We start from the raw sequence: 25,754 nt of genomic DNA on the forward strand, positions 1-25,754 counted from the left end.
CTAGCCAGAGAAGATATTACCATTTGCCAATCTTTTGGTCCGACATGTAAAATGAATTGGTATGCTACAACGATACAGGGTGCGCAACTTGGATAGCCTTTTTTTATTTAGTTTTCCGTACAGGATTGCATCGATGAACCACAATTGTTATTTATTTATTTATTTTTTGTACACTTGAGTTGCTTATGTAGATAAGTAGGAGCAAAGGGATGCTCCTTTGCCTCCAGAAAAATACACATTGGCAATTTTTTTTCCTGTGTCAAGCTTTGTCCTATTCTATTCTATAGGTTAAGCATAAAATGTACATATTTTTCCTCCTGTCAATGAAAGAAAAAAGATGCTAGTCAATTGAAAACAGCTTCATTTTCCCCGTATCCTTTGAGCTCTGTTACATCAGGTCTATGGTTGGCCGGAAGTCGAGTCCAGAAGGCCAATGAAACCCAACCATAGACCAATGACATCAGGTCTATTTATTTGACTAAAGGGCAATTGATTTATTCTTTGTTTCTTTTAAATAGTCCTTCCAAGGAACGCTGAAGGGCACTGTTTAAAAATGCTATTTGCTGTACACTGAAATAAACTTTTATTTGTATTCACCCAAAAAAATATATATATATTTCTTAGGAAGTCTTCCTCTATTTTTCATTGCACGGGGAAAACGTGTAGTCTAGTGCACAGCCATGGGTCAGCTATGGTTGTACTCTTTCAATTCTTTCATGAAGAAATTACAGGCCAGCAAAGCCGCCCCAACAGCTGGTTCCACCTGAAGAATCCAAATTACAGGGAAAAAAGATTGTTACCTCACTCTTATAATGAATGAAACTAACAAATGAGCAAATTACAAAATCCCCTTGAAATTTAGCAAAACTTAAAATTTTTTAAGTCCTTTCTTTTTAAAATAAGTTTAATGATCCTCATCTTATTTCGCCATAATTTAGTCCTATTCCCTCCTCTGTTCACTTTTATTTGTAGTTTAAAATTTTTACACAATAATTAAAAAAATAATTAAATTACTTATATCAAAGTACTCCTTAATTTTCCTAAATTACCCTTTATCTCACTTAGTTAAGAGAGAGATATGATTAGTTTTAGGAAATTGTAAAAATAGTTATTGTATTTAGTAGAGATGTAGGCAAAATTGGAAAAAATTAATTAATACTCTTTAATATTATCAAAATGACAGATAATTTTGTACAAAAACTAATTAAAAATGACAGATAAAAGTGGACGAAATGAGTATTAAAGTATCATGTATTTCAGTTCTTAATCTTTAATTTTAAACATTTTAGTCCATCTTTTAGTTGCAATAACATTTTGTCTCTGTTTCATTTATTTTTTCAAGATTAAGTTGCTTAATTTGAAAACTCAATGACTAAAAAGTTATTTAACTTAAAATATGAAGGACTAAAATGTACTAAAAGGCCTAGTGTATATTTTTTCAAAAGTTAAGGACTAGACTATTTAATTCATGCAAGTGTGATTATTGCTTAATGTCAGGAGCTTTTTGTAGTTTACCCCAAACAAAAATTCCCACCCCTCTTTAAGATCCTGGCTCCACTACTGGTTTATCCATTTCATTAAATCTTCAGAAATAGTTTGCATAAACAAGCTGGTTTGGGAACCAGATCAGTGTTTGCATTAATGGTGAGAAAAGCAAAAAGTTGCTAACCTGTGGTCTAACCGGATAAGCCCCAGGGAAGAACTCCTGAATGCATTTCACAACTTCTTTTCCTATATCCCAACTCTTGTTAGCTTCAAGGACACCTCCAACCATCACAACAGGGAAAGAACCATTTCCATCTACAAACAAAAATGATGTGTCTGAAGAAGATGAAGTCCATGAAAGTAGGCAAAACTAATATGCATGCTGGAAGCATTGCTTTCCTATAGTGTAAATGCTGATGCATTATCTACCATAGCTAGTGCAGTGAAAATTGATATAATAAAGGCTATAAGAATATGTTAACTATGACTATATTTCAACTGTTTTGAGCTCATAAAAGGTTGACATCCATTGTAGAAATTCTTTAAAGTCAAAAAGAAATTATACGACCATGAAGAAAATTGTCGATCTAATAAGTAACAATCAAATGAGCATGGCAAGACCATTTTGGCACCTTCTCCAGATAATCCAAGTCTCTGAACAACAGCTTTTACACTTAGAGCCAACTCCTGGACTGCTTTGAGTAAGATCTTATTTGCAACTTGATCAGAAGCTTCTGCACAAAATACCACTTCTGGAACAAGGGCTGCAATCCTTGCCCAAGATGTATCTGCATAAGTCCACCTAAAATCCCCAGTGAGAGGATACCAATCAACTTATATTCAATTCATGTTCTTCAGGGTGCTGGCCAATGACCAGATTTTAGGTTTCTGCTAAATATAAAATGTTTCAAAGCATACTTAGTTGAGCCGCATTAAATTCAACTATGCCTACCATAAAAGCATTGTGATAGATATTCCAAGAACAAAAGCTAAGATCATGCTTACCACAACAGGAAAAAATGCAAATTCCAAAAATCTGACTTCAAGAGAGTTCAAATATTAATGCTTTTGTGTTCCCAAAAAAATTGCACCATGTTTCGTGTAGCAGTAGCTTGCACAAAGATTAGGACCTCCCTGTTTCTGCTTTTTGTTGCTTTTGCAACATCAAACACTTTGTCTATTGACGACAGGCATATTTCCATAATCTGGTTACACTTAGGGTTTTAGAGACTACCATATCAGATAGATATTAACCATGCTGTATGAAGAGAGACAGCCTATGTGAAAATGATCTCTCCTACCACTTAAAAGGCTTAGGAGAAGAAAAGTGAGGTTGATCCATTCAATCGAAATATTGACAGCTGGAATTGGCCTTCTGTCAGTTCACTTCTGAAACTGACATTCAATAAGGTTGAAAAAGAGAGGAGCTAGGAAGATCTTTTAGGATTTGATTCATATGTCAACTTGTCAAGAAGATGCTCTGCATGTGTCTTTATAGGTGTATGTGGTCCACAATCATGCCATCCTTCATAAGCATACAATAAAAACAAACCAATTTCATTTTTCTACCAGGTCACTTCAATTCCACATTCTATTCCACTCCATATTTTTTGCGACTCCAAGAAAATTTTTGTTGGTTTCAGTTCCAGGAGAAGAATGAAGTGTAAAATGGCATTGAACATGTGTGTGTGTGTGCATATTCAAATGTTTGACAGACATGCTTAATTCACATTTTAAAGCAACTATTCAGTAAGTACTTGACAATCAGATTTAAGAGTATAAAAAGCGATACCCAATGACTTCATCAGGAGAAGAAAGATCCAATGCCTTCAGAATTTTATCAGTAAGCATTGTCTGTAGACCACGACCATCATGAGCCCTTATTACTGCAGTTAAAGCCTGAGCAGCAATGCCATAGCCACTGCAAATTACCACACATCACTATCATTGAATTTTTTTATTAAAGCCCATAAAGTTAACTAAAGCTCAACTCAATTAAGTGTTACTCCAATACCATTGGAGATTCTAAATGAATATTTGCCACCATAAGCTTCATGTCCATTTGGATCATATGATAAGCATGACACATGCGGAGTTATAAAGTTTGTAGATACTGATCTCTAAAATTGTGAAAACTTTCTATTAGGAGCACAGGACTTCATAAATTCAGCAAGAATGCAATATTTCATAAAATGAGCAGCACAAGTCAAGAAGTTCCTTATTTAGTTTAACTTTTGAAGCTGCACTTAGAATGGCTCCTTTTGTTTCAAAATTTTCATTGTTCATTACAACATTCAACAAAGATGCTGGTCTTGATTCCTGTTAAAAACCATTCCTTGTTGCATCCTTAGGCTTGTATTCAAAAACCCAGAGCACACGGACATAAGAGAAAGATGGCAGTTCCCTAAGCACAACAAGAAAAAAAAATGTAGTTTTCAGATACCCATAATTTTATAATGATGTGGTTGCACCGCACAAGGTTTGTCATTAACAAGAAGTCCTGATGCAACAAACGTTTCTCATATCACAAAAAGATAAGAGCATTTAAGTCCTTTTTTTTTCATTCTAAATAAAGCCTCATTAACCATAAGGAATCAATAAGTCACTCTCTACTCCTAACATATGCAAACTTTCAAGGAAACAAAATATAACAAGAGAGAATGAGAACAAAAGTAATGCTTGGAGAAAGTTTTCTTCAAATAACAGAACAGAAGCTCCAGTGTTATTTCTCAAAACTCAAATATCAACAATAAAACAAAATGGAATTTGTAAAAATATGGGAAAAAACACCAAGGTGGTAATTTTGTGTACTGTTTTGTAGAAGGGAAATCAGTATGAAACGAGAATTTTTTTTCTTAGCTGAACAGCCAAGAAAGGCATTGAATAACACTTCTTATGAAGGTAGATGAACAAGAATTGAGCACTAGCACTAGCATATAAAGGCAAATTAGAGTACTGGTATAAAATTCCAAAAGGAAAAAGAAAAAGTTAAGATCCAGACCCAGAAAGCCACTTCCACTACTTATGTGAAGTGGGAAAAACAAGTTTAAGGCCTTCTAATACCACTGAAATAAGCAAACTTCCTGTTTTTTCATCATCAACCCAAAAGAAAAAAGGAAAAAAGAAAAAAAAAAAACTCAGGAAACAAGATCAAATGCTATTATGACAGCAAGTCCTTCACAATTGAACATCCAATCATCCAATTTTTTTGTTAAAAAAAAAATGTAGAAACTGTTGTCCTTCGGGTTGCACGTGTATGATATTTATTGACAATACTTTCAAAACATATGTTGGAAGTCCATCTTAGAAAATATATGATTAATAAAGATATATTAGAATAAATTGCCATTATTAAGAACCATTAGAGTAAAAGCATCAATATTATTCTTCAAAAACTAACAGGCAATAAAATTTCCAAAAACTACCAATTGTTTAAGAAATGATTAATAAGCCAAAATCCTGTCTCATACTTGAAGCATAGAACTAAAACACACCAAGCATGAAGTTACATACCTTCCCCAATCACCTAAGATGGGCCCTACACCAGAAGCCCGAGCTTCTCTACCATCTTCAGCTATTCCATAAGAAATGCACCCAGTACCAGCAATTAATACACATCCATGAAGCTTTCCCATGGTCCCACTTGCCAAAGCAGCAACAGCATCATTCTGGACATACAATTTCACATGGCTGGGGAATATTTTCCTGAGAAAATAAAGTCAGCTGATTCAGCACCAGTTGTCCACCAATAATGCAACGGTACAAGCAAAAGATAAGGAAAGATAAGAGCTACCAGTCAAATGTGTGCTATCTACAGCACCAAAAAACAAAAAAATGTCTGGCATTGAACACTACAACGTAAGAACTCTTCAAGGAATGAAAGCAACAAAACAGTGATTTTGAGCCCTCAACGACCACCATTTCTTGCATTGCAATATGACATGAATCAAAATTTTGCAGGAGTTCATATCAAATTCCATTATTCGGGTTTGGAAACCCACTTTTTTCATCAAAGTGTCACTATGCCATATATCTCACCATCTATGGCAATCAAAACGTCTTCTTTTTTTTTTTTCCCTCAGTTTGCATGGTTTGTTAGTTAAAAGTTGCCTCCAACAGTTTCCAATTTTAGTAAAATTAGAATAGAGGGAGAGAGATTTCAGACATCAAAATAAAAGGAATCAACATATCTTCTTAGACATTAGATTTTCCCAAACAGAGTTATTTTCTTAACAAAATTCTATTTCGTTATCATCTAATGGTATTTCAGTTCCATGCACGTTTGTTTTGGCTCTCCTTTACAAGCGTAAAGTTCATAAAATCAAGACCAACCCCTCCCTCATGCAGATTCATGATATGTGAAGAAAGGTCAGATTGAAGAACTTTGAAATCTTGGTTATCATTTAGAAGCTTGATTAGTTAGTGCTGGATTTTCCAGGCTTAATGGTTTGTTCAATTATTAGTTTATCAATTAAATCACTAAATGTAGTCAATAAAGAACAGATTATGCCAGTCAGGAGATTTTTACTTTTTCAATTGAGTTATTAAAATAAATACAGTCTTCATTCACCAGCCAATACCTAGCTCCCAGGTCTACCTTCATCAGTCTTAAGTCTGAAAAGTTCTCAGTATCTATATAAAGATTTCTTGTATGCTCTTGAAATTATGACTGAATATAGCAAGTGCCAACAGAATTTTCCTGATTACCTGATATTAACACATTTTCCTCATAATATGGTAAGTGCCATCTGAAATTTAATTACTAAATGAAGTGTTATTAAAGATGTGTGGAAGCAGCGGTAGTTGGAGAAGGGTGAAATACATTGAAAGAGGCTGCTGTACCCAAACAAACTTCTAAGAAAAAGGCTTAAAAAGTACGGTGGATATCTAAATTATGGAGCTGGGGCTGATGTAGAAGAAGAAACCACCCATAAGCAAAAAGTTTAAGTCCTTACACCCTGAGATCAGACTCTGCTCAAATAAAAATAAAATTTTTTGCATATTTTTAAATCTACTATATAATCACTAGTCTTAGAATTCAATCTTCAAATAAATGTGGTATTACTTATTACGGTGAAAGAAAAACTTTACATAATTTCCACATCACCTTAGCCAACTTAGAACCCTTTCTTGATCAGTTGGATGGTTAACACCAGAAATGCCTAAGCAAACAGCACGAACAGCAGATCTATTTGAACCTGATTTTGAAAGGACCTCAGCCATAACATCTTCTAATGTATCCCTGGCAGAAGATTCTGTAGAATATGATACATGGACAATAACTAAAAAATTCAAAAAAGCAAAATAACTCTTTGCTCTCTTTGTTACTTTTAATCATTAACAACAGGACTTAGATAAAATTCATGGTAATATGTACTCTTAAAATTACATGAAAAAAGGTTTAAAAGGAAAAAATCCAACACAACTTATACTAAAAGCATGCAAAGTGATTTTCATACCCCAATTTTCAGAAAACACATTTTTTCCCCATTGAAACTCATACAAAGAAGTCAAAGATGTAGTACACAATATAACTTAAGAATCCAAGAACTCTCATTCCTATAAGAAAGCATTTATGATGAGAAAAACAACTTGATTACTTAATTCATTGCAATCTATCATCGCAAGGACCTTATTATATGACCATCAAAATAACACTGTTAGTATTGGCAAAGCTAAAAGATCAGTAACAGGTAAGAGTGCTTTCAAGCATTGTGCAATCAACAAATTCTTATGGAAAAGTTTCTTAAAACTACCCTGAGAACGAGCCTGCATTATTACCGTGGTTCAGAATTCCATCACACACACACAAAGCTAAAATAGCTACAGAAAAAATGCTAACGAAAAATAGCAGCAGGATAATAAGATCTAATTACAAATTATTTCGTGAGAAGCTAAACAAATCATGGGCAAGAAAAGAGACAACATGCCAAGATTGTTGCAGTCATCGCAGCTCCAGCAATAACAAGGTCAAGGAAAGACCAAAAAATACATGCAATTTTCAACAATTGAAGAAATGCCAAGTCCATTTTTTCAACTGATTTCAACAATTGAAGAAGACATCTAGATCAAATTCATTGAAATTTGAGAAAGCTTCTAAGAACTGAACATCATCATATACTACATACCTAATAAAAATAATCGAACATTTACAAAAGAAAGACCCTCCGATCAAGAATTCTTTATTTTTAAGAAAAAAAAAAGAGAAGAATTAAAAATTATACCTCCTATGCTGTTGTGATTGGAGCAACCAGTAATTGCACGAGCAAGCATAGGGAGAGGGTTAGGAAGGGTTTTGGAGAATGGAAGAAACGGCATACATACACAGACAGTGGAGGTGGTCCCACCATCCAAACCCAGAACAACCCCATCATACCCATCACCATTTTCACAATGATCATTAGCTAGAGCTACTTGTAATTCTTGTTTAGAAGCATTCTCAAATGCCCATATCTCTCCATTTCTTTGCATGTAATTATTCATGGAAATGGAAACAAGAACACCTCACCTCTCCCTATGATCTGAGTGTGTCTCGGGCCGAGGAAAGAAGAAGAAAGAAAGACAAGATAAAGATTAAGGACGAATGCCAACGTCAGCGATCAGACAACCTTTTGTCTGTATAGGAAAGACTCGCACTTTTAGCGTGCGATTAATTTTACAATGCTTTGGAAATTGGCTCCAATCTCTAAAATTCACATGGGTCAACTTGGGCGTCTACTATGTGAATTTATTCATATAATATAAATGAAAATATATTTAATTAGGATTATTTTCAGTTTATTTAAGAAAATAAATTTATATTTTAATGCTAGTTTTCATGCAATTTTAAGTTTGTACACAAATGCACCCCTTATGAGTGTCTGGGATCAATCCAAAATCATTTGTTTGAGGGGTCAAATTTAAATTTTTTTTTCTCATTAAAAATATAATAATTGTTCTATATCTTTATTTTTTTACATTAAAACTAAAATTAAAAATATAATTATATGTCATTTTATGAAATAAAATAATTTTATTATAAAATTATTTTGTGTTGCATATAAATATTAAATTTGTTTTTATTTTTATTTTATTTTTTACTCACAAAAATTATTTTTACTTTATTTTTATAATCAATAAAGTTAATTGATTATTTTTTTATATTATGCAAAATTAATAATTTAAATTTTAAATCTTATAAAAATTTTTAAATAGTTTATAAAAATAATTTATTTAATTTTTTAATATTATTTAATAATTTTGAATGACTTAATAAATATTAAAAATTTAATTGTAGAAAACAAACCTTCCTCATTCGTAGCCCATCATTATTAGCATTAACTCAAGTGTTCAAATCTTTGCTACTTTCATTAACCTTTAATTTACAATAAAGTTAAAAGATAATTATTTATGATTAATAAATAAAATTTCATTTTCTTTCCTCCATACCTACTTTATACATAAATAGAATTATTTAACAAAATTTATTAGATAATATAATTATTTATTTGTAATATATATAATTAATATGCCATTAATATTAAAAAGATAATTAAATATTTATATAAAATTTTTATAAAAATAAAATAAAAATTATTAACTATACATATTATATTTTTGCATAAATGAAACTAACCATTTATGCATGTAAAGAATTTAAAAAATTCAATAGTGTTGACGGTGTATTGGATAATAGATTGATTGCGCACTCTACTCTTTAACTCCATAATCTTTTTATGAGCTATAATCTCTAAATTTAAATTTACTATTGAAGGAAAGCTCTATGCTTCGTAAAATATTATTCTCAAAAAAAAATATATCTCTATAACAAAATACATAATAACTCAATTAAAGAAAATAATAAACTATAACAACTCAACAAGAACAAATATATAAATTTATTCATTCAAAATCTATAAATATTAGATGAGATATACTCAAAATTTATTTCAAACACATATTTAGAGTTATTAAAGAAAAGAAAAATATAGATAGAAAAAGGGAGGAATTGCTACTTAGTGAGCACTCAAATAGGAAATGAAAAGGAGAAAAATATGGAAAAAAATGGGAGAGAATAGAAAGTTTATAGGGAGATGACATGTATGGATATATATTCATAAACATTAAAAGTAATTAATAGTAATATTTAAAATTAAATACTTTTATATAAAATTTTAAAACACTATTAAAAATATATATAAATATAACCTAACAAATACAAATTTTAGTTTTAAAAAATTTAAATTAAATTGAATATAATTATTTATTTATTTGTTTATATTGATTGATATTACATTCAATTAATTTTTTTTATTAATTAGTATCTTCAAATTGTAGATTAATGGGTGAAGGCCTAGGATAATAAGGCTTCATTTCGACTGTTGCCCTAGTTATTCATTATATATAAATATTAATAATTATGATAATGCTAACATTATGAAGCATAAATAGATTTTTTTTTTACTTTTTAAAATCTTTATGAATTTTATATGACAAAAAAAAACTTTAATAGAAAATTTTATTTAGTAAGTTTAGTAATTTTTTTAATATTAAAAAAAATTCTGGCATTGGGAGTTCGTTGCTCCCTGCTCAATATAACAAGGAGAATATATATATATATATATATATATATATATATATATATATATATATATATATATATATATATATATTTCGCGAGGGTTTTGCGGTCGCCTGGACGAGCACTCACCGAAGTGGGAAAGATGAGAAGTCGCCACTTTAATCTTCAGGGAAATTAAAAAAAATCATTTATGAAGATAATTTAAGGAGAAACCATTTCGAAAACAAAGATTCTAGGTTCGGGGTCCATATACGGATAGGAAAGGTGTTAAGCACTCCACCTCGTCCCTCAATGAGGGTAAGCAGATTTAACATTATGCTTTGTATAAATTAAAATTGGTAATTTAAGAGTTGGGGTGACGATGTTATTCCTTTACAAGGGAAAAGGAACATTTGATATTTCACTATTCAGGGCTGCTCAATAACATGAGTACATGAGATAACCCTTAGTGAGTAAGTGTCGAATAGCAGATTTTTTCTAAGGGTTACTTTATATATTGAAGTTGTAGTGTTTTAATTCAGGTTTTAGTTAAGAGAATTCAGCTAAGGACTCTCTCCCGATCCCTTGATGTATTAATTTAAGTGGGAGATTTCGGATAAGAACTCTCCTCCGAGTTTTATTAAAATTTTGGCTGAGAATCAGGTAAGAACTCTCCCCCAATCTCTTAAAGTATGTTCGTTAAAAATTTAAGCGAAGGATCACGGATAAGAACTCTCCTCCGATCTATTTTATTAAAAATTTTGGTTGAGAATCAGGTAAAAACTCTCCCCCGATCTCATAGAGTATTTGATTTAAAGTTTAAGTGGGAGATTTCAGATAAGAACTCTCCTCCGATCTCCGCCTATTAAAATTTTTTATTGAGAATCGGGTAAGAACTCTCCCCCGCTCTCTTAAAGTATTCGGTTTGAAGTTTTAAGTGAAGGATCTCGGATAAGAACTCTCCTCCGACCTCCACACATTTAAATTTGGAATGAGAATCAGGTAAGAACTCTCCCCCGATCTCTTAAAATATTCATTAGGATCGCATATCGTAAGGACTTTGAACTAAAGATTCTGGCCGAGCGAGGGCACAAGAAACCGGTGCAGAGCTTCTCCTAACCCACAAAGCCTTATAACTAGAGGGTGAAAACAAGACCGAACTTCTCACTGATCTCCTATGTGATCGCCTTATTAGAACTCTTTGGTTGGCAATATCCGATCTTTTTTAGTTACTAGTCTAGGGCCCGATCCTATCTCGGTTCCCACTCTACTATATTATCTCCTAGGCTCGTTTCGTGGCCCGACCTCATTACTTATTTGTTTGACCTACTATTCAACCTAATGTTACACCTATCCTTTTTATCATTTTTTATTTTATTGAAAATTCTCACATCGAAACATTTCTGCTTACGACCTTTTGAGTACTTACAAGCTGCCTGTGAATTGAACGTCTACTCTTGAAAGAAATGAAAAATAAACGAAGACACAGGAAATAACTGTTTGACTGGACAATCTATTTTGAGATTTTAATGCAATTGGATATAGAAGAAATTTCAAAAGAAAGCTGGAGAAAATAAACAAAGGTATTCGACAAAATGATAGTTTAGACGTTTACTTGTGGGGAGTTAAGTAGACGGATGGAATGACTCCAGAATCTTCAAATATTGTAGAGCTGAAAGCTGACGGCTGAAGGACTAATGCTTACTTCGGAGTAGCGGGAACCAGGTCGAAATGCAGTTGAGTCGAAGTGACGGGAACCGGGTCAGAATGCAGTTAAGCTTCGAGAGTAATATACTGATATTGAGGCAGTGAGAATGAAAATGAACAAAGAAAATAGCCTTACGGAGTAATGAACAGGCACTGAAAATGAAAATTTCAGGGTTCAGAACTCCTTCGATGAAGATACTTAAGAAAATTAGTTTCCAAAGTTTCTCAAAAGCTCAGAATGGCAAACTAGCAAGACTGAATCAAATTTCAGAGTCTTTCCACTATAATCTCCACCACCTTTTGCCCGTCCCGTTTACAATATTGCATGTAGGTATTTATAGAGAATGGGTGCTCCTTATGAAGGGTCAGGATCTCATCAGGGGAGATGGAGGGTTTAGATTCAAAAGGTCACAATCCGACATCTGAGAATTAAAGAAAATCAAAATGGAGGGTTGAGATTTCATTCAGAACATCCGTCCTTTCTTCTCTTAATCCAACGGCTCAGAGTCTTGCCTTACAAGATGGATCTGAGGGCTGGGAATGAAAAGTGTCGATCCTGTCGTCTACTTTTTGATCCAAGGGCTCCGAGTTCGTCCTTACAAGTATAATCAATGGTGGAGATCAAGGTATACAGAACTACCATAACTGTTTTGGCGTCTGTCAGCTAGGTAGGCATTTCTGCAACTGAGGTGTGCGATAAAGATTTGATCCGCCTGCAACGCTTTAACTAACTCGGCTTTGATTATGAAGAGAGTTGATTGAAAGTTATTTTAATCCCTCCGTGCTTTTCGATCTCTATTTCTTCCGATCTCCCTATTATGACCCTCTCCTTTTCCGATCTCTCTAGTATCAGGTCCCTTCTCATTCCCCAATCTCTCCCATTCTAGATCTTTCTTCCTTATCTACTTGCCTTGGTCAACGCTATTAATTCTTCTGTTACCGATGCATCCGCTTCGGTTTCTGCATGCAATAAATGTCCGGCCCCTATATATATGTACCAACAGGGAAATCCCCTCCACACTTCACTTTTCCTCCTTCAGTTTCTCCATTTCTCCAATTCTAGTTTTTCCGGTAATATTTCTGATTATAGTGACTGCTTTTGATCTTTTTCCGTCTGTTTTCTTCGCCTTTCGCCTGAAAATTTATGATCCCGGCGATCAGAAAACCATGAAGACAACATCTAATGACAGTGAGGGAACCAGACTAATTTACCGATCAAGATCGAAAGTGATGATTGTGTCGATCTCGAATCGGCCTACCGGTATAATCAGTGGACCAATCTCGGGCAAGAGGACTGCTAATTTCAATCTTAATGTCGGTGACCGCCTCTTGAAGTTCATTTGGCTCCTCACCACATCAGATGACATCGACAATGACTCCGCTCACCATCATGAGAATCATAGTCACCCAACCTGAGCTGCACATCTATCCAATACTTGTGGCTGGCTTTCTGATCAAACACATCTTTTGATTCAGCCACAAGACTAGGCTTTGACATAGGCCCTTATTGGGTAAGATGTGGTACTAATCTTTAGAGATCACCCAAATGATGTAATCTGATCTTTAAAGATTCCCTTAATGATGCAATCCGATCTCTTGAGATAGCTCAAATGATGCAATCCGATCTTTTGGAAATAAAATGAAATTTTATTTAAAGGTTATTATTTAATTATTGCATTAGTTATTTTTCCGATCTCTGATGTGCATATCCGATCTGATCTCTCACTAAATCATTATTAGCCGATCTGTGGCTTTGAAAGTTTGCTCAATCCGATAACCCTAGCTAACCGATCTCTTTAATTTGGTCTTATTATTGTGTTTCTGGAATTTTCCCCCGACGTGTCAGGAAAGTGAACCGATTCCGCTAACTGATGCGTCGCTTGGGACTTTATGAGCATTAAATGCTCAGACGGGTATAAATAAGGGGAGGGTCAGTCAGTTGCTCCCTTATGTCATTTTCAGAACTTTGCTAGCAATCTCAGCATTCTCTTGTTTCTTCAAGTTTTTCCGGCACCGATCACATTCCGGTAAGGATTTTGATTCTTTTCTTAGTTAAACTTCTTTTGTTTTCTTGAAAATGAGCGGCGCCGAGGGTCGGAGGGCTACGAGCCCACCTTTCATCCATGTTTTGTGGACCTCTGAAGAGGGCGATGTAATTAGATCAGGTGGTCAAACCAGCACGGTCATCGTTCCGGTTATTAGTCCAGCTGCCAGATCGAGGCGAGGAGCATCTTCCAGAAGAGAAAACCTGCCAGTGGATGAGTTGCCTTCGATCCTGAGAGAAACCGATCTTCAATCTATAAGCTAAGAGTACAACCTGCAAATTGACTCCTTTGAACTGATCAAGTGCCATGGCGACCATCGGGCTGATCACTTCTTTGATGAGGTTGATCTCATCATAGTATCTGAAGAGCAGCTAAAGGCCGGGCTCCATTTTCCTTTGGACGAATTTTACAAGGCCGTCCTAAAGTTCCACCACGTCTCGGTAGCTCAAGTGCATCCGAACTCCTGGCGGACTCTAATAGCTTTCTGGGGCCTCTGCCGAGCTAAGGGACTGGAACCCACGGCTAAAGTCTTTACCGAGCTACATAGGCTTGCCCGAAGGAAGGATGATGAGTTCTGGTTCTTTCAAGCTAAGCCAAACTACTCCTTCTTTATCGATTTCCCTTCTTTATTGAAGAATTAGAAGGACCGCTTTTTCATATTGAGAAGCAAGATTCCTAACGGCTTTGAGGGTGTCCCACGGAGTTGGTAACACTTGGTAGCTCCGATCCCAAAGCAGATCGCCTTAAATAAGGATGAAGACGCCATGGCAAAAGAGTTAAAATCTCAAGCATCTACCCAAAAATTCTCGTGCTTTAATGCGGTTATGGCTGAACTAAAATATTAGATGATGCGGCTGATCACTGACGAAGAATACGAGCTTCAGCTCTCTGACCTCGGCCCTGGTACTACCCATATCTCTGGTCTCTGAATCTTAGCGAACTCACTGACTTCTTCTTTGTGCAGGTATGGCGAGCGGCGATGCTTCCAAGGAGAGCCGCAAGCGAAAGAGGGAGGTCTCCAGAAAAGTGCGAGCGATGAAGGGGGCCACCATTGCTGATGCTTAGACCCCTCGTTGTGAATTAGTAGAGATGCAGAGCTCTCCTCCCTGATCTCAGGAGCAACCGATCCCTGAGGTAGAGGTCGTCGCTCCTGCTCCTCAGTAAATCGAGCTTCCACCTCCCCAGCCTCCTCCGATCTCTTCCAATGTGGAAGGGGAATCCTCGGGTCCTACGGTTAGGACACTTTCTCGGGGTGCTCAACTTCTGATCCAATCACTGAAAAGGAACCACTCTACAAGGGGGAATCCTAGCCTGGCCAAAGTCATGGGAGCTTCCATTTGCTTCCAAGAAGATCGGAACCGGTTGGCAGAGGAGAGCATGGATGATATCTTAGCTTAGACAATGAGCTTAGGCTTAGAGGCCATTGCAAACCAGCACGTACTCAGAGAGAAAGCCCATGCCTTAAAGAAAGAGATTCTTAAGGCGGTCCAAGACTCCTCAGCTGCACAAGCTCAGCTCTCCTCTGCTAACGACTACATCGCCAGAATGGAAGATCGGATGAATCATTATGAAGAGAGGGTAGCGGAGGTGGAGGGAGAACTTGAAGACTCTCAAGCTAGTTGGTCTGCCTATCTCGCTCGTTATGCTGAAGACCTTTGGGGGAAGGAGAAAGAGCTCTGAGCCAAGGATGAGGAGCTCCAAGCTAAGGAAGAGGAGAGCACCACAAAGGAGGCTGGGGCTTATGTGAATGCACATAATGACCTTCTGGCCGAGCTAAGGAAGCAGTATCTTGAAGAGGACTTCTCCTGGATGAATGAGCTCGCCCTAGAGGCCAAAGATGAGAGCGACGAAGAGCCAGAGAGAGAGAGAGAATGAGAGAAATGATGATGTACCTAGAGAGCAGGCTGGGGGAGACCCTCCAGCCGAATGACTTGTAAATTTTATTTTGAAATAAATTGAAGTTCTTTTTCTGTTCAAATTCTTGATGAGATCGGAAAGCATGCAAATCGTATGAGTACTTAATTGTTTGAACGTATTGGACATCAAACCTGAAAGCCACCATTAACCTAAGTATAAGAGATCAGAAAACATTGTAAGCCTGAGACCGGACTTAGCCATAACCAAACACCAGGTAAATCTTTAGAACATTGGAAAGACTTGATTTGAATTCTTCAGATTGGGATCGTCAATAGACCGGACATAAACCTTAACTTTATTTTAAGAAATATCTGGGACATTCAAGTGAGGAACCCGATTCTAGCATTAGCTAAATGAATTTCCATAATATTTATAAAGAGAGATTGGGGGCAAGACTTGATGGTACGGAGACCTGACATTGGTTCGAACCCATCTGATAAGAGATCGGAAAACAATTAATTAAGTGTGGGATCGGTTCATTCCGTGGTCGAGCAATCGATGAGTTCGGAAAAGTCGTTTGTGATCGAAAGACATCGCCTGAGAGCGGCTTATAAAGTCGATTAAAAAGTCCCTTGACTTCAGAGGTCAGGCAAAATATGGTGTTGACAATATATAAAAGCAAAATTATTAATTTTATTGCATTATAGACACTTGTTGATTAGTGTCTCTCTCGTATTATAAAAAAAGATAAGAATTTAAATTTTAATAATTTTTATATTTTTTAAGGGATTTTCAAAAAATAAAAAAAAAATAAAGATAAAAAAAAAGAGTTTATGATAAATATGATCGTTATTTTGATGGTGAGATATGGAAATTCATTAATTTTTTTACATAATTCTTTTTATAATATATCGCATTGTTTGATTATTATCTCTCATTTTATTTTTTATTGGACTTTAATTGAAATGTGAATTCCTAAATATTTTGTTTAAATTTGTCATATATTAAATCCAGATTGAATCAGTCGGTTGAATCAGTAAATCGATTTTTAAATCGATTCAAATTTGTAATTAAATCAGATAAGAAAGCTATCTGGCGTGACGCTATCGACTTGATAGTTAAACCGATAAACTGGTGTGACCTAATTGACCATTCTGGTTCAATTATTAAATAGAAAAGCTCTTTTTTTATTTTTTTATTTTTACTATAAAGAATTAAACTCAAAATATTATAAAAAGTCTTTAAAATCAAAATAAATTAAGCTAACTTGATTGTTATGTATTTTTAATTTTAATATATTTATTTTTTAATATATACTTAATATTTCATATATATTAAAAAGAAAATTATACATTTATAAAAATTTTTATGTATTATATTACTTAAATAATTTTATATAAATTTTAAAAACTCTATTAAAATGTATTAAATATAATATAATAAATATTAAAATTTTATTTTAAATAATTAAAATTTAATTAATTATATTTATTTATATTAATAAGTATTATATTTAATTAATTTTAATTAATTTATATATTTAATTAATTTTTAATGACTGGTTGAATCATTGACCCACTGATTGAACCACTGACCCATTCACCTGGTTCCTCAACCGAGTCAACCTCCGGGCTGGGCTTAATAACACCGGTTGCCTCTTTTATAAAGTATGAACAATATGAATTTCTCACGAAAAATATTTTTCCTCAAATTTTTTTTTTAATTTTCAAAATATTAAAAAATATAAAATATATTTTTCTTGATTAAATAAAAAATTAAGTTATTTTTAAGAAAAATAACTTCCTCTTTTCAAACGAGGAAGTAATTTTTTTTATTTTTTAGATTTTAATAATTTTATTAAAATATAAAAATACTTTTATATATATATATATATATATATACTATTTGTTTAATATTATAATTAAATTATAAAAAATATTTTTATAGAAAAATATTATTTTAAAAATATTTTCTATATAAAAATTATTTTCTACAAAATAAAAGAAAGCTTAAAAAAATTATATCCATATCATTTTAAAAATTATTTTCACTTAAACAAAATATTAACTCCAAAGGTAGAGTTTAATTAATTAGTTAATTAGGGTGTAACTACAGAATCTCCATGGTTGCTGGTCTATCAAATCCAAATTATCATAGTCTCCCTAATTGGATTAGATTGTTCTATCCAATTTTGATTTCTAGTATTTAAATATACTAGGGTCTACCCACTTGCTGATTTTGATGGTGGAGAAATTACAAACTAAATAATAATAATAATAATAATAATAATAATAATAATAATAATAATAATAATAATATATACCTATCAAATTTGAATTTTTTTTATAATTATTTTCGATTGAAAATTAAATTCTGAAATATCAGACATTTGATTATTTATATTATGTAATATATAAATCTCCCCTAACCAAAATAGATATAAACTTTAATTCATGTGAGTTGCTTTTATTAATTAAATTTGACATAATATATAATAAATTTATATTTATTCAGGCATTAAAATCAATTATTTTTATATTTAAAAATATATTTTAAAATGGTGTATCTAATATAAGTTTAAATTCATATAAAAACGAACTTAACAATCGTTGGATTAAATATTTGCATTGAGATATGTGTAAAACTAATTAAAGTCTATATAAAGGATGCATGAATTTAAATATAAAAATTTAATATAACAGTTGATTAGCCCATTATGCTCGAACACTTTATAGACATACTCATTTTAAAAATATAGAAAAAAAAAATTAGACATTGAATTGAAAAGAGTATCTTTATGATTGCAAATTAGAATATGTAAAGAAAAGGGTTATTAACAAACTCAATAATTGAGACATAGAGTGAGGTCTTTAAGAGAAATACTAATAAGAATTTTTTCAATATAGTTTAACACTTTTTATTATTAACCAAAGTCTAATTGAAAATCTATTATGTAACAACTCAAAATTTTTAAATTATAAATAAAATAAAAAGGAGATATTATGTTATTAATATCATAGGATTTATTTGAATTGATTTTAAAATAAAGGAAGATAATAATAATAAATAAAGTAATAATAAATAAATTAATTAAAGTTAATTTAGTAAATGAGAATAAAATAATTAAATTTTCTTAGATTATATTTATTTTTATCATTACTAAAGTTTTATTAAACTTTAACATAATAAAATAATTTTGAACTTAATTGTAAATCCCTAAAAAGTTGAGGGACTAATAGTGTAATTAGAAGTTAAAAAAAAAGGGACCCAAAAACGCTGAATCGCCCCCCCCCCCCCCCCCCCCCAAAGCTCTCCTCTTTCTCCCCGACTCTCTCTCCTCCCTCTCGTTTTTCTCCTTACCGATGACCACCCCAGCGGCTCCAGCGTTGACCAGTCCACCTCCAGCAGCCATGAACGCCAGCCAAAAGAGCAGCAGCAGCGGTGGGGAGCTCTACCAACCACCTAAAGGCGCGCAACGTGGGAGAGCTTCTAGGCCATTTTCCAGCCATTTTCGATGTCGAGAAGCCTGCAAACGGTGTCAGCGTGGCTCAGGCGTCCCTTTGGAACCTCCTTCGCCAGTGATAATGGAGTTTTTCCGGCAAGTTGAAGAGAGAGAAAGAGGAGAGAGAAAATTTGGGCAGTGGCTTTTCGACCACTTTTCCGGCGATCCAACCGTCGGATTGGAAATTCGAGGCCACCGATGGGCTCAGGGCGACGAAATCTTTGAGATAGGGCTGGTCCCGCTCCGATCGGACACCGTTTGAAAAATGCGATAATCAAACGGTCCATATCGCTTAGTGAGATTTTTGAACTTTTTCGATTTTCAAAATTTTAAAATAATTTTATGATAATTATTAACAAAATTTGGACTTAATTTAGGTGCAATCGGATCAAGGATAGCTCACCGGCATTAGGACCGCATTTTCAGCCAGATCTGGTTGCCCGACGGCCCGTCTCAGAATGTGATCTATATTATAGTCAATCCTAGCGTTTTTGGACGTTCTGAATGCGTTCCAGGTGTCAGATTTAGCATAGGTAAACCCGAACTCTAAGCTACTAAATTTTTACCTCATACTAGATTTAGAATAAAATTCATAAAATATTCGTGGATGATCAGAAAATTTTGATTCCTTTTGCAATAGCCTTATAATATTGCTAAAGACCGCGAAGCAAAATTTTATAATTTTTAGAGCTTGTTTGAGTGGATTTTTATGAAATATCAATTATAGGGACTAAAACGTAATTTTTAAGTTTATGACTATTGTCTGATTTGGAGGGTCTAGGAGGGGCCATATGATGTTAATGAGATGTGATTGTGGAAATTGAGAATTTAGAAGTATTATTTGAATTTTTTTTTCAGATTGGGTAGGTCCTAGGTATAGAGGAAACTCTACTGAATTTTCAATATAAATTAGGATGTGTTGCCTCTTTAAATTTATTTTTATTTGAATTAGCACTAATAAATCCACAATAAAATTATGTAGGTGATCAGGGTCAACCGTCTTCCTTCACCCAACCTCTATAGTCATATTTGGTGTAATGTGAGTAAAATATTAATTTTAATTATAATTTCGATATTATTATATGTTAAAGCATGCCCATGCATCACTTATAAATATGTATTTATGTAGTTAAACACTAGGCATATTTTATATTACATTCATAATTGTTGAAGTGCCATGGATATTGTTTGTGGTAATTTGGAGCAGTGTGTGTGCGTGGCGTACGTGTGGTATGGTATTGGATATGGACAGGACGGGTAGACACAGCTTAAGAGACACTCACTGGGACCCAGTCTTTTGGGGTAGACATGGCTTGAGAGACACTCGCTGGGACCCCGCATATAGTTTATTAAACAAAAGTCTGGCTTGAGAGATACTCGTTGGCAGATGTTGGATTAAGAGGGCTGTATAGGGGATTAGCTCCCATATATGTATTGCTTAACAGTGTTGGGTGTGTGAGTGCTCCAAATTGCCTTTTTGCTGTTATGATATGAAAATTATGACGATGTTGCGTTTCACTCCACATGGTGCATTAACTTTAGATAGCTATAGAGATTATGGTTAAAATTGATATTTTACTCTCTGAGTCGAACGCTCACTCCTGTTCACCATATTTTTCCAAGCTATAGGAGGAGACCTTTTTCAGAATAACCTGTTCCTTTCCTTGCAGGTTATGAAAAAATTACTTAACTGTATTATTATTATTATTATTATTATTATCTAAATTTGTAATTTAGAACTCCGCATGTACTAGTAGTAGCATTAATCCTGTCAGGGACTGCATGAATTTAAGTTTTTGTATTAACAAATGAAAAATTTTTATTAGTTTTAAATAGTTTGTAAATGATGTAATAGGGTTGAGCTGGGCTTCCCTAATTTTAGTTTCTGATAATTACTGGATGAAGTTGGCCCGAAATAAAATTATAACAGTTTAATTTAAATTTTTTCATATGTATATTGGGCCTAAATTGTGGGCCTAGTCATGGGTTTGAGAACAGTAAGGCTTACTACAGGCCTTGGGGGCTTTATGACGGCTCAGGTCCTAGTGTCGGTCCGGCCCATAGATTGGGTCGTGACATATTCTACGAGTTAAATGGAGTTTGTTATTAAAATTTATTTTTTATTAGATTATGTAAAAATTAATAGATAAAAATAATACATTAATAGACAAAAACTTTAAATTTATTAAGGAAATTAAATTAATATAACAAACAAAGGAGATATAAATTATAAATAAATTAAGAATCAACAAACTTAATAATATTTTACCCAACTTATAGAATAAGTTTGAACCATCCGATCAAGCCCTAATAAAATAAGTTTGAGTAGTATATAATTGAGTTTGAATTTAAGTAATAATACTCGTGATAGATTTAGATCGGGTTTGAGTTTTATATATCGGATATCTTTTACTTGAACTTTTATACAAATACTTAATTAAATATAAAATATATTTTTTTTATAATAATATTTATAAATTGTATATTTTTTATTTTAAGTAAATAAAATTTAAATATTTTGTAAAATTATTAAATTTTTAAAATATAAATTATTAATAAAAAAAATAATTTTCATGTAGAATATTAATTAAAATATATAAAATTAAATAGATTTAAATATTTTTTGATAATAATTGTCACGACCCAACCTATGGGCCGGACCGGCACTAGGACCTGGGCCAGCCTAAAGCCCCCGAGGCCCGTAGTAAGCCTAACTGTTCATTAACCCAACTCTAAGGCCCATTTGGGCCCAAATTCAAGAAAACAAACGGACAGAGTCCGGCCATAAAATGGACTTTCCAACGGGGAGTTTTCGACTCACCCGACCTGTAAACACAATAAATACTCAATTGGGGAGCTCAGCTCACCCTCCACATACTCATCAGCATAAAAAAAATAAATGGGAGCTCAGCTCCCTCATCCAATCCATCAACATGCATAGAATATTAAGTTTACAGGTCCAAAATAATAATTTAGTTTACAGACCCAAATCAAATATACATTTCTAACACATGCGGAAATTCTAAGATTTAACAAGTTTATACAAACAGTAGTAATCGACCTGCGAGGGAGAAAGCAGGTTAACCTCAAAAATATCCTCCTGTGGCCTGGAAAAATTTTTGAACAGGAGTGAGCGTTCGACTCAGAGAGTAAAATATCAATTTTAACCATAATCTCTATAACTATCTAGAACTAATGCAACCTGTGGAGTGAAATGCAACATCAACAACATTTTCACATCATAACATCAAAAAGGTAATTTGGAGCACTCACGCACCCTGTAGCATCAATCATAATATATGGGAGCTGATCCCCTATACAGCTCTCTTAAATCCAACCTGGTGCCAGCGAAGAACTCAGCTCGGACTTCCACTTAATAACCAAATCGGGGGTCCCAGCGAAGAACTCAAGCCGTGACTACCCCCCGAAGGATCGGGTCCCAGCGAAGAACTCAAGCCATGACTACCCGTCCTATCCATAGTCCACACCACATCACACGCACGCCAACGCACGCACACTGCTCCAAATTACCACAACAACACTCATGGCACGTTAACAGTTATGAATGCAACGTAAATCGTGCCTAGAGTTTAACTACATAAATATATGCATATAAGTGATGCATGGGCATGCTGAACATATAATAATATTGAAATTACAATTAAAATTAATATTTTACTCACAGACTTGACGACAATCACTGTGGCGGCTGGGCGGAGGAAGAAGGTCGTCATTCCTCACCTGACAATTATATTACAATTATTTAATACAATCTGACTCAATATAAACAAAGAAAAAGACCAATACGTCCTAAGTCGTGCCGAAAATCCGGCAGAGTCTCCCCTATACCTAGGACCTACCCAACCTGCAAAAGGGCTCAAAACACACTTCTATACTCACAATCCATATATCCACAACTCAATCACATCACACAGCCCCTCCTGGGCCCATCAAATCAATCATCCATCACAATATGTAAAATTTCAATTTAGTCCCTATAATTGACCATTTTTGCAAAAACTGCCCAAATCAGCTCTAAAAATTCTAAAACTTTGCCCCGCGGTCCTTAGCAATATTACTAAGCTATTGCAAAAAGAATCATAATTTTCTAAGCTACCACGAATATTTTATGGATTTTTAATCCTATTTAAGCACTAGAAAATTACGAAAAAGCAAGGTTTGGGTTTACCTTTGCCGATTCCGACTTCGGGAACGCGCTCGGGACGTCTGACAATGGGGGGCTAGCCAAAACCTCGGTCCAATTCGGAGACTTTTCCGATAACGGGTCTGTCTGGCCGGAATTTCACAGACCTGGTCAACTGTCGAATTTCCGCGAATTGAGGATACCTACATGAAGCCCATAACACGGGGGTTAGTACATAAATTTTTTAGAATTTTCTAAGCTCATTAAATGCTCGGAAAAACACTGCGAAGTTCCGTGGGACCCACCGAAAAACGGTGTCGGAAAAATTCGAAATTTATGTAACCGCGAAGCTTTCGACGAGTGGAGCGTGCTGGTACCCTCGGTTTTCTCGTGGGATTCACGGTTTTCGAGAAATCTAGCCCAAAAATCGAAATGGTCTAAAAACTTCCCGAGCAAAAATCGGACAAACCGCTCGATGGATTTCGGCGTTCTTAGTGTCTATGGAAAGCTCTCGCCGAGTAGATGATTTTAGACACAAGACCCGGTCCAATTGGTGGCCTGATCGGCCGAATTTTGGCCGGGAAGCCCAACACAAGGCTGGCGTCCGTTCTAAGGCCGTCGGCGTTCGATCGGCCGAGGTGGGGCGCCGGCGAGGTGGGGACGCAGGGGAGGCAGCGGCGCGGCAAGGGGAAGAGGGAGGAGAGAGAAAAGAGAGAGAGAAGAGGAGAAGGTCGACGCGCGTGAGAAGGAGAAGAAAAAGAGAAGAAGGCCGATCCGATTCGACCGGTCCGATCCGGTCGGGTTCGATTCGGCCGGTTCGATTGAGAATACAAAATTTTAAATTTTTACTCTGCCTCAGGACCGAAAACGAGGTCCAAAAATTTCGAAAAAATTTCAGAAAACTCAGAAAAATACGTAGACTCCAAATATATTTTTAGTTTTGCCACGTGGTCTTTAAATTAATTTTTAAAAATCATCAAAGTTTATATTTTCGGAAAATCGAACCCGATTTTTAAAATCCGAAAAATCTCAAAAAATTCCAAAAATTTAATAAAATTAAAATACCAAAAATGCTCATAAAATTTAAAATTTTGGGGTGTTACATTCTTCCTCTTACGTAAAAATTCGTCCTCGAATTTTACACAAGCGTAATAAAGCACATGATTATACATTGAACAAACAAGGGTACTTGCTACGCATGTCCCGCTCGACTCAGTGCACTCTTCCACTGACTGACTCCTCCACAAAACCTTAACCATAGGAATCTGTTTTGATCTCAGCTGTCTCACTTGGTAGTCCACTATGGCTACAGGCTGCTCCTCAAATGTCAAGTTCTCTTTTAGCTCTATCACATCCGGTCGCAGTACATGAGAAGGATCTGGAATGTATTTCCTGAGCATGGAGATGTGAAACACGGGATGAACGTGAGAAAGGTTGGGTGGTAGCACCAACCGGTAGGCAACTGCTCCAACTCTATCAGTAACCTCAAAAGGTCCAATATACCGAGGTGCCAACTTGCCCTTCTTTCCAAATCTCATGACTCCCTTCATTGGAGAAACCTTCAGGAATACATAGTCGCCCACTGCAAACTCCACATCCCTCCGTCTAGGGTCTACATAACTCTTCCGCCATCGAAAGTCGTTACTGCTCGATTAAAGGAACTACCTCTGTAGTGTACTGCACTAGGTCTACATCATGCACCTTCGCTTCCCCCATTTTTGTCCAACACAGAGGAGACCTACACTTTCTTCCATATAGTGCCTCATAGGGTGCCATCCCTATGCTAGAGTGATAACTGTTGTTGTAGGCAAACTCCACCAAAGCTAGCTGCTCATCCCATTGACCTCCAAAATCCAAGACACTCATGCGAAGCATGTCTTCTAGTGTTTGGATTGTCCTTTCTGATCGTCCCGTCTCGAGGGTGGAAAGCCGCATCAAGTTCAATCAGTGTGCCAAGTGCCTCCGCAACTTTCTCCAAAACCGAGAAGTGAATCGGGGCCTCCGTCGAGATATTATGGAAGCCGGAACTCCATGCAATCTGACTATTTCTCGAATGTAGAGCCGGGCATACTGTGCCACAGAATATGTAGTCTTCACAGGTAAGAAGTGAGCTGATTTGGTCAAGCGGTCTACAATTACCCATATCGAATCATATCCTCGCGTGGTACGAGGCAACCCAGTCACAAAATCCATAGTGATCATTTCCCACTTCCATTCTGGGATAGGGAGCTCTTGCAGCCTTCCCCGATCTCGTGTTCAAACTTCACCTTCTGACAAGTCAAGCACTTGGACACAAAGTCTGCTATGTCTCTCTTCATACCATTCCACCAGTAGCTATCTTTCACATCATGGTACATCTTGGTGGAACCTGGGTGGACACTGTACAGTGTGTAGTGTGCCTCTCGCATGATTTCATTCCTGAGGTTGTCCACATCGGGCACACATATCCTAGAACCTAGCACTAGGGCGCCATCA

The 25,754-nt window shown here is 35.0% G+C and overlaps 1 protein-coding gene across 1 annotated transcript; it reads right to left on the minus strand.

Annotated features, from left to right (window-relative positions):
- Positions 1 to 469: 469 nt before the first annotated feature.
- Positions 470 to 8,142, minus strand: LOC110643183 (uncharacterized). Its single transcript, XM_058139577.1, has 7 exons — positions 7,710 to 8,142; positions 6,593 to 6,740; positions 4,999 to 5,190; positions 3,278 to 3,406; positions 2,118 to 2,287; positions 1,670 to 1,800; positions 470 to 763 (listed from the first exon to the last, which is right to left on the minus strand). The coding sequence occupies exons 1-7, from the start codon at positions 7,966 to 7,968 to the stop codon at positions 686 to 688; spliced, it is 1,107 nt and encodes a 368-aa protein (XP_057995560.1). The 5' UTR covers positions 7,969 to 8,142; the 3' UTR covers positions 470 to 685.
- Positions 8,143 to 25,754: the final 17,612 nt, after the last annotated feature.

Source organism: Hevea brasiliensis, chromosome 17 (genome assembly GCF_030052815.1).
Source record: "Hevea brasiliensis isolate MT/VB/25A 57/8 chromosome 17, ASM3005281v1, whole genome shotgun sequence".
Taxonomy (NCBI): Eukaryota; Viridiplantae; Streptophyta; class Magnoliopsida; order Malpighiales; family Euphorbiaceae; genus Hevea; species Hevea brasiliensis.

Excerpts from the sequence above, each read along its gene's own strand:
- LOC110643183 (XM_058139577.1), bottom strand. The coding sequence starts at position 7,968 with ATGAATAATTACATGCAAAGAAATGGAGAGATATGGGCATTTGAGAAT. Across the intron at positions 1,801-2,117 it reads ACTTGGATTATCTGGAGAAG|ATGGAAATGGTTCTTTCCCT; the intron begins GTGCCAAAATGG and ends TTTTGTTTGTAG. Across the intron at positions 764-1,669 it reads CTTATCCGGTTAGACCACAG|GTGGAACCAGCTGTTGGGGC; the intron begins GTTAGCAACTTT and ends TGGATTCTTCAG.